Source organism: Arachis hypogaea, chromosome 18 (assembly GCF_003086295.3).
Source record: "Arachis hypogaea cultivar Tifrunner chromosome 18, arahy.Tifrunner.gnm2.J5K5, whole genome shotgun sequence".
NCBI classification, from domain to species: domain Eukaryota; kingdom Viridiplantae; phylum Streptophyta; class Magnoliopsida; order Fabales; family Fabaceae; genus Arachis; species Arachis hypogaea.
In genome coordinates this window covers 24,017,088-24,026,733 of record NC_092053.1, presented here as the reverse complement: position 1 = coordinate 24,026,733, position 9,646 = coordinate 24,017,088, and the positions used below count along the sequence as shown (strand labels likewise).

At 32.9% G+C, this 9,646-nt stretch overlaps 1 protein-coding gene across 2 annotated transcripts; it reads left to right on the top strand.

Moving 5' to 3' along the window:
• The first annotated feature begins 589 nt into the window (after positions 1–589).
• Positions 590–7,836, top strand: LOC112771752 (plant intracellular Ras-group-related LRR protein 6). 2 transcript variants are annotated; one of them, XM_025816563.3, is made up of 21 exons: positions 590–1,159; positions 1,243–1,306; positions 1,440–1,576; positions 2,203–2,289; positions 2,409–2,484; positions 2,910–2,984; positions 3,092–3,161; positions 3,272–3,349; positions 3,435–3,495; positions 3,626–3,704; positions 3,893–3,983; positions 4,122–4,182; positions 4,261–4,328; positions 4,412–4,482; positions 4,912–5,049; positions 5,497–5,601; positions 6,012–6,136; positions 6,262–6,358; positions 6,452–6,526; positions 6,854–6,909; positions 7,574–7,836. In XM_025816563.3, the coding sequence occupies exons 1-21, from the start codon at positions 1,095–1,097 to the stop codon at positions 7,647–7,649; spliced, it is 1,755 nt and encodes a 584-aa protein (XP_025672348.1). In that variant the 5' UTR covers positions 590–1,094; the 3' UTR covers positions 7,650–7,836. The 2 variants fall into 2 exon arrangements, with proteins under 2 accessions (XP_025672348.1, XP_072081514.1); XM_072225413.1 differs by having other exon boundaries at positions 3,893–3,988; positions 4,127–4,182.
• Positions 7,837–9,646: the final 1,810 nt, after the last annotated feature.

Sequence of the window (9,646 nt, the reverse complement as noted above, 5' to 3'; positions counted from 1 at the left end):
GTTCATGTGGTTAATAAATTATTATCAATTTTCAATCAACAAGAATAGTGTTCTTCAATAAAAAATAAGTACTAAAGATAGTAACAGAGCTCTAATTAAACTATCCAAACCAATAAAAACAAACATCTATATCTTAAAGCCCTAGTTATACTGTAAAAATCATTTACAATAGTTCAATCCACTAAACGAAGCAAATCAAATCAGTAAAACTAAAATGAAACTAGGCGAAATGCAACATTGCAAGATTTTAAATGAACAGTAGTTTTCTCATTCCTTTTGTAGTCTTTGTTGCTGTTTTCGTTTGTTTCTGGTTGTTGCTTGCTAAAAATTCTTTCGATTCGTTTGCAGTAGTGGTTTCCACAAAGAATGTTATTGAAGTTTGAGTGATGTTCAGAGAGATTCGAAGAGAGCGAGTGTTTTGGTGTATTAGTTTCGTATTAAAGATGTAACGTTCGTTCATAATGAAGCGCGAATAGAAAAACAAGACGTTTTTTATATCTGACGCGTGTTTCTCAGTCTCTATTTAATGCGCTTGAATTAACATAAATTTGGACCAACTTGGTTATATAATTATATGGATGATTTATCATGGTAGCCCATCGAATAATAAATGAGGCTCCAATTTAATCTACCATTAGACTTGCTCCATCTCCAGCTTTTCTGCACGTCCATGAAAACAAATGTTAAAAAAAAATATTTTATAAAATACACTAATATTACTTAACTCATTTTTAATGAGCCATTAATTTGGTCCGATTGATCACCGGTTTGATTTTAATAACTGTTATTTCAATTTTAATTATAATTACTTTGTAGTTTGAAATTTCGGAATTTAGTAAAGTAGAGTGAAGAGCGAAGAGTGCATCTTGTTTGTAGCAGCAGGATGGTGATGGTTACGGACTTACGGTGACGGTGACGGTGACGGTGATGGTGTGGTGATGGTGATGGTGATGGTGAAGGTGAAGCTGACTAGCTGAGTAATGAGTAGCGAGCAGTGACTGTGAAACCGTCGATATCACTCTTCAACCTAACATATAATATAATCCTTTTATTTTTATGTGCGATCGGATCTGAAGCATTGGATAGGATCATTAATGGATCGGGTTCTGAGGGCGGCGCGTGCCTCCGGTTCCCTCAACCTCTCAAATCGCAACCTCCGGTAATTAACTCACTCACTCACTCACTCCATTTCCCAATTCTATCCATTCATTTATTCATTCATTGATTTCGCGATTATTGCAGACACGTTCCCGATGAGGTGTATCGCAATCTCGACGGCCTCGGCGGCGACGACAAGTGGTGGGAGGTAGCACCACTAACACCTCTCTCTCTCTCTCTCTCTCTCTCTCTCTCTCTCTCTCTCTCTCTCTCTCTCATTGGATTGTGAATGAAGCTTTTCAATCTGTTTTATACATTGTTCTTATTGTTTTATGTTACAGGCTGTGGAGCTTCAGAAGCTGATTTTGGCTCACAATAGCATTGAGTCTTTGAAGGATGATATTCGCAACTTGCCTTGCCTTGCTGTCTTGAATCTTAGCCACAACAGGCTTTCTGAGCTCCCGGCTGCTATCGGAGAGTGAGTTCTTACAAATCTCTTCATTTCTTAGTTATCTGCGAGGAAATCTCTTGCCATATTTACTTTACCTTGAATAGTGTTTTAGTTTATATGGGCATTAAATCAATTTAGTTGATTCGGCCGACGATTTGGTGGTTGATCAGTAAATATGTAGCTCATATGGAATCTCATGACTTAAGTGATTTATTACTCTGAATGTTCTTCTTTACATGTCATTGTCACGGGATCAAGTAGTGCATGAAATAATCCAAAATGGATCCAAGGAGGTATTGGAAGGTGATAGTGATAGATATCAGTTGAACAGGGGATACTTCATTGTGGCACTTTGTTTTGAGGTTTTGACATGGAACATTTTTGAAAGTTTAAGTAAATATCTATTATTAGATTAGACTGTATGGCTGTTTCACCTAATATTTTTTAATTTAAAATTCTGTATGCTTAATCATAAATACAATGTACACATAGAGTGATAGTATTGAATATTTAATTACAGTTATTCCATATGTAACAAGACTTACTCCTAGAGTAGGTGAATACCTTCTCTTTAGTTGTTTTTGGTTATTAAGATCGTTGCAAGCATGTGCAATTTTCAAGTTCCAAACTTGTCTGTTGTTTCTGATTGACAGGCTGCCTCAGTTGAAGTTGTTGGATGTTTCATTCAATTTGATATCTAAAATACCAGAGGAAATTGGCTCAGCAACATCACTTGTTAAGTACGTTGTGTTCATTTTCCTTATGCAGAAATGAAAGTGTTCACATCCTGTGATTCTCCTTTGTAATTGATCTACCTTTGTTACAAGAATCAGTAATGTTTTTGTATGATTCTTTTTAGGCTTGATTGTTCAAACAATCAGCTCAAGGAACTTCCAAGCTCACTTGGCAGATGCTTAGAATTGTCCGACCTAAAGGTAATTCTCATGTTGCTAATTGCTGAAACTAAATGTGGATCTAAGTTGGATGGTTAGGTTATGCTACTTAGGTCCAACATGAAAGATGGATTGCCTAAATTATGGTTATTGTGAATTCAAACTTGGAATATTGTTGCCTTAATCTTTCTTGATGTTTATAATCGGACTTTGTTTCTGTGAGTGCATGTTTGTGTGTATTGAATTTTAAAAGCATTCATTGACTGTTAACAATGAAAAAACCATGAGATTTCTGTACATGCTGTAATTTAAAGAGTTAAGAACAGTATGGTATTTTGGGGTGTATGATTGAAGATGGAACTTTTAACGTAGTAACAACAGCAGTGCATTAATCTGCCAAAGTTAGTGCAATTTTGGCATCCACATGCTCTTTGATGACATGGAGTTTATGATACTCTTCTTTCCAGGGATCAAACAATCTTATTGCAAGCTTGCCAGAAGATTTAGCAAATTGTTCCAAATTGTCCAAGCTAGATATGGAGGTAGGCACTAGTATAACAAATTTGGTGTATTAAATGACAACAAAAATTTTGAGAGGTTAAGGTTTTATTAACCAGTGCCTTCATTATAACGTCTTTCTTATCACCAGGGAAACAAGTTAACAGAGATATCTGAAAATCTCTTTTCATCATGGACCATGCTTACTGAATTCAATGCATGTAGGGCTTTTCTTCTCTAAATACACACATATGCTGCTTTGCTATCAATTTATTATTTTTATTCCTACATGTCAACTCACCAATTTTTTCCATTGTTACCACTACTGCAGCAAAAAACTTGTTGAATGGCATACCAGACAGCATTGGAGGCCTTTCACGTCTAATTCGTCTTGATCTCCACCAGAACAGTGAGCTCTTTGAACAAAGGGTCAATGGTTTTCTGTTTCTCCTTTCTTCATCTTGTCTTAAATCTAGCGTGTCTGTGTTGTGCAGGAATCTCATCAATCCCTTCATCAATCATGGGTTGTCATTCACTTGCCGAGATTTATTTGGGGTCAAATTCTAACCTATTAATATGCAAGTCTTCATATTATTAAAAGCATGCTGAGCACTTGGTTTTCTTCTGCTCAAAACTTCTGCATGTCTGATACACATTGTGCTTTCCTTTTCCAAACCTTATTTAGGAATAACAACCTTTCTACAGTACCTATGGAGATTGGAGCACTTTCTCATCTAGGGACTTTAGATCTTCACTCTAATCAGGTAGCTAGGATTGAAAGGGTATTTTGTAGTTACATTATAATTTATTACGTTAGATGAGGGCTCCTATGTTCATATAATTTTCTTGAAAAAATAGCAATAACTAGCACATGCTATAATTGTTTTTTTTTTCATTTCCTTCTCCCTTTTAGATTGCTAACTTAAAAACCTACTATTTTTCGCAATTGCAGCTGAAGGAGTATCCAGTAGAGGCATGCAAATTGAATCTTCTTGTGTTAAATCTTTCAAACAATTCACTGAGTGGGTTACCCGCTGAAATTGGTAAGGTCAGCAAGTTTTGGTATTTTAATAACCTCCTTTCAGCATGATGCTGTTTGGCTATTTCTATGTTGAAGTGTTAGAGACAGAAATAATCTAACATGAAATAAATGAAATAAATGCTTGGTCTTTTCTGTTTAGGTAAGATGACCACCTTGAGGAAACTTTTGCTTACTGGAAATCCTTTGCGGACTCTCCGAAGGTACAGAAAAAGGATTGGTGCTTTGTATAGTCAGTATATGTTTTTTAAATTGTTTTCAACTATTTCTTTTTCTCACAGCTCATTAGTCAATGGACCTACACAAGCATTACTCAAATATCTCCGAAGTAGACTTTCTGAAGCTGAAGGTATGTTAAACTGTTAAACGCATATAACTTATGCTTGAACCTGAAACTTATCATACTTATAATACTTTGAAATTATTATCTAGATTCTGGAGCAGTAATCACAGAAAAAGATGAAGTAATTGCAATGGCTACCCGGCTGTCTGTCACTTCAAAGGTGTTGCATCTTTTGTAAAGGAAAAGATATATATATATATATATATATATATATATATATATATATATATATAAACAGCATACAATTACCATTGTCAGCACTCAGTAGCCATATATGATTAATTGCACAAAAGCGAAACAATTCGAGTAAAATTTGATTTGACTGGTGTATCAATTTAAGATTTTGTTTAGGACAAAATTAACACAATTGATTATGTTATACATCCATTATATAACATCTAAGTTGATTACTAAGTGACTATAACAACCGGTTCATTTTGAAGTTATCATGTTGATACTTGCCTGAGATTGATATTCTTAAAATTACTGCAGACACTTCTGTTATATAGTGTTTTTAGTTTTAGTAAAATTTATTTTTCTAGAAAGGAACGTTGTTAACAATTCCAGTTATGTTTTTAAATTGTGTCAGGAATTTTCAATGGAAGGACTGGGGTTGAATTCAGTTCCACCAGAAGTATGGGAATCAGGGGAAGTCATGAAACTTGACCTTTCCAAAAACTCCATCCAGGAGTTGCCTGTTGAGCTTTCTTCTTGTGTATCCCTCCAGGTTAACTTTTTCTTCTGTTTGTATTTCTTGTAAGATGTTGCTTTGAGATTCTGGGTTAGCATGTTGTTTGAGTCATGATGTGATTGAATAAAGTGCTTTTGGAATAAACACCATAGTAAGTCATAAGAAAGAGATATGTGTTCATGGCAATATATATATATATGTGTGTGTGTGTGTGTGACAAAGGACCCCTTCACTTACAACCAGCAAAGGACACATGACTTTGAAGTTTGAAGAAGAAAAGCTTATGAGCTATGTTAATTTTCTATAAAAGCAAGTAATCAACCACAGCTAGGAGCTTTATTTTCTTAGTGATGCGTTTTGGCTTTTTGCTAATTAATTTTTGATGAATTGGAGCTGGGAAAGAGTAATTACTGGTTACAAATTGCATTAAAGCAGATTTGAAATTTTCATACTAATTCATATGTATACTTTTGTTCTTTTCAGACATTGATTTTATCTAAGAATCAAATTAAAGACTGGCCAGGTTCAATTCTTAAGTCACTTTCTAGTTTGTCATGTCTGAAGCTGGACAACAATCCTCTGAGGCAGGTAATGACTAATGATTTGGGAGCTTTTCTCTTCTTTTATCCCGTGAAATGAATAATGATATCAACATGTGTATATAACCATTGCAAAAAGTAATGCCTTATAAATTATTAAGATGGTTTTTCCAATAGAAAAAGTGTGTATAAATAATTTTGTTTCTCACTGGTGGCAATTACTATTTTGGTATTCTGCATTTCTCTGCCTACAGATAAGATAAATTAGAAAGTAAGACAGTATATGTTTTTGTTCCTTTATAGTTGGTCATTTCCAAGTTAATGTTTTTCTCTGGTATTAAACTGTGTCGGTGACCTGCTGTATGTAAAATAAACTTTTGTGTGCATATGATTTATCCTGTGTTTAAAATTCCAATTAGAAGAGTAATATCCTGACCCAAGTCTGCAATTTGATTATAGATACCATCAGATGGTTTTGAAGCGGTGCCTATGCTTCAGATCCTGGATCTCAGTGGTAATGCAGCTTCATTAGTTGATGGACCTTCATTTTCTTGTTTGACACACCTTAAAGAGCTTTACATGAGGTTGGTTATTTGAATCTTATGATTTGCATTAGATCAATTAGACTATCATATGTACATAATTTCACTTTCAAATAACTTTATATTTTTGGGATCTTATGATTAACTTTCACACCACAAAATAACAGGAGAATGCAGCTCGGTGAGTTCCCATCAGATATACTGAAGTTGCATCAACTACAGATCCTTGATTTGAAACAGAATTCCCTTCAGTCAATTCCTGTGGTATTTTTTTTCTCTCTCCATAGAGAACAAGAAGCAGGCGTTTCTAATTTCTATGCATATCATTTATTTTTTCATTTTCCCCCTTTCTTTCAGGGGATAAAAGATCTCACTTCTCTCAAGGAGCTTGATTTATCTGATAACAACATCTCAGCCCTTCCACCTGAGTTGGTGAGAAACAAATACTGGATCTTGCTGGTTTTTCATTTAGTTGACTTAATTTCATATCTTTATTGCAACTGTAGTAGTTCATTCACACAACTGAAAACTGAGGAATTTCTTGAAACCTGAATGTTGGGCATGTAAAACTAATAGCCAGAAAAGATAAGATAAATACAGAAACAACCATGCTTTTCATCTCTGGGTGGTATGACTGGTGTCTGCTATATTGTAACATAAAAAAATGAAAATAAATATATCATTTTGAACATCAGCATTTGTGAAACTCATGGCTTGTCCACAATTCATTACATTATTTTGGGAAATTGATTTGATCAGGGTTTGCTGGAGCCAAGCCTTCAAGCATTGAGACTTGATGGGAATCCACTCAGAAGGTAACTTTCTTGTAGCCCAACCTTTTTCATATGCTTTCACAAAATATAGATTTTTTTTGTTTTCACAATTTTCAAGATTCTATAAATGATTTTCACATCTTTTTATGTAATTGACTGTTGAATGCATAGTGGTTTACTCGAAAAATCACTGTCAAGAAGTATGATACTCCTTAAGCGGATGGAGCTTCAATGACAAATTTTATTATGCTTTTATATGGTTTGAAAGATTAGATTTTACTTGACCAAATTTACTTCTTCATAAGGCAGAAAAATGCCATGCGTTCTAGAAAAGCAGACAGGCGAGGAGGAGATATAGAATGCGTTAAATCCAAATTGAATCAGTAACCTTGATTAATGAAATGTTTAAGATCTTTTCTCTTTTTCTTTTTTAAAATGTGATTTTTGGTCTCTCAAACGGGACAGCAACGGTTGGCCAGTGGCCACTCTGATTAATAACATGCCAAAGGAAAAAGATAAAAGAAGAGGAAGAAGTTAATAATATGAATGAGTTAGCTTGATCATTTATTTAGCAGCCTAGAAGATGTCAGATAAGTTACCCAGTGAAAGAAAGGAACAAAGCATATAATTATCCAGTTATACTTGTGTATTATTAATGTATGGTAGATCATATCCTGTATTAATAAATTTTCTGAACTTGTTTCAGCATTCGGAGGACTGTCTTGGATAAAGGAACTAAAGCTGTTCTGAATTATTTGAAGGACAAACTACCGGAGCAATAATTTTATTATTTAATTTATTTTTGGTTTTGAGTGTGCTTCTACCTTTGGGGCCTTTTTCCGGCCAGGGTATGTTTGTTGTATAACTCGTAAAAGTAATTTATATCTGTGTTCGACTTTATTTTTGTGGGAGGAAAAAGTTGTAGAATAGTTGACTTTTGTTGTAAAATAAATACTGCAGTTTGTGCCATATGAGCTTACAGTTAATTCGTTACATTTAAATTACGTTTCTTGTTCTTAAAAGAATTTGTTAAACCAAAAATTAGAGAGAAAAAAAAAATCAATCCTACAAGTATTTATTAATTATTATTCATTCCTATAAGTAGTTATTTCTCTAACTATTATCCTAATGTATTTTTTAATATATGATAATATAAATACATGAGATATATTCCTTTGTCAAAGCATATAGTAAGATAAAATATAAGATAATGAAATACTTTCATATAATAAAATATAAAGACTTTTTGACACCTAGCATCTAAATGATGCCAATATATTTGCCCTATAAAATAAAGTATAGGATTAGACAAATTAACTTTTAATAAAACAAAGAAATAAATGAGTTAATTTTCTCTTAAATTTTAGATAATTTAATTCCATTATCGTACTATTATTAGAATACTAGAGACTAATTTATCATTATTTTAAAAATATTAAGTACAGATCTGTTTTTTATTTTATATTTGATAATTAATTAATTATTGATATATTGTTGTCAATTTATGATTTCAGGTGTGTTCCATAGTTGTCAGAATTGGATCCACCTAGCTGGTTGGACCGAAAAATTAGTAAATTGGTTACAGGACCGATCTGAGAATTGGATTGATCTGGTCGAACCGAAAAATTGGTAAATTAGTTATTGGACCGATCTGAGGAATTGGAGAAGGAAAAAAACTGGCATAAACCGGTTTGATTCGGCCAGTTCTAGTAAAGAACGTCAAACTGGCGGGTGTCCGGACCGGTCAAGAATTTTTTTTAAAACCTTCCATTAAAACCACGTCGTTTTATACTTAAAAATAAAAAAACTCTAGTTCTAGCTCAAAGGACGGATTTTTTATTTAAATTAATTAATTAATTATAATAATTATCAAAATAAACAATTTAAAAAATATTTATCGAAATAAATATTCCTCTTATTTCATTTACACGGTAAACGAAATAATTTTACATGTATCTCATCTACAGTAAACGAGATAAGACAGGTGGACGTAGAACTTGTATATCTCGTTAACAGATTATTTCGTTTACACTGATTTTTTCTTTAAAAAAAATTTGAAAATAATAAAAAATATTAATATTATCAATAATTTAAATTTTTAACATGTAATTAGTACATAAAAAAGTTAGTAGAAGAGATTAAAATGAATATGTTTGATCAATTGGTACTCAAAAAGATTGATGGAATAGTAAGAAGAGAATAAAAACAGTTATCTCTCACATTATTTCCTACTATATGAGAAATAATCGTTTCAATTCTCTCCCCACTATCCATCAATATCTCTTAACAATTAACAAACGAATATTTTTATTTTTCAAATTCAAATCAATCCAATTGAGTCATAATTTAAATTTAGTTTGACCGTTATTATTATATATAATTTTATTCGTGAATAATTGAAATATATAGGATTTTTATTTTTTAATAAGAGACTCGAACCCGTAACCTCTTAATTGAGTATGGGGAGACTATGCCATTTGAGCTATTATTCATTGGCTTCAAAAATTTGGAAAGATAGGAGACTCAAACTCACAACCTCTTAATTGAGTATGGGGAGTCTATGCCATTTGAGCTATTACTCATTGGCAATGTTGTTTTGGGTTATAACAAAATAAAGGACGAAAGCAAATTTAAACAATAGGGTAAAAAATCCAAATGAGCCAAGGGTAGCTCATTATTACCCAAATCCGCCAAATCAAATTTTGATACATCAATCCACCAGAACACATTTTTATATAATTCGAATCAAGTAGATTCGAAATAGGTTTGCATGTAGTTC

What these genes read in the sequence shown, in the direction of transcription:
- LOC112771752 (XM_025816563.3), top strand. Translation starts at nt 1,095, where the DNA reads ATGGATCGGGTTCTGAGGGCGGCGCGTGCCTCCGGTTCCCTCAACCTC. An exon ending in TAGACTTTCTGAAGCTGAAG is followed by an intron (nt 4,329 to 4,411) that starts GTATGTTAAACT and finishes ATTATTATCTAG; the next exon opens with ATTCTGGAGCAGTAATCACA. An exon ending in CTTAAAGAGCTTTACATGAG is followed by an intron (nt 6,137 to 6,261) that starts GTTGGTTATTTG and finishes ACAAAATAACAG; the next exon opens with GAGAATGCAGCTCGGTGAGT.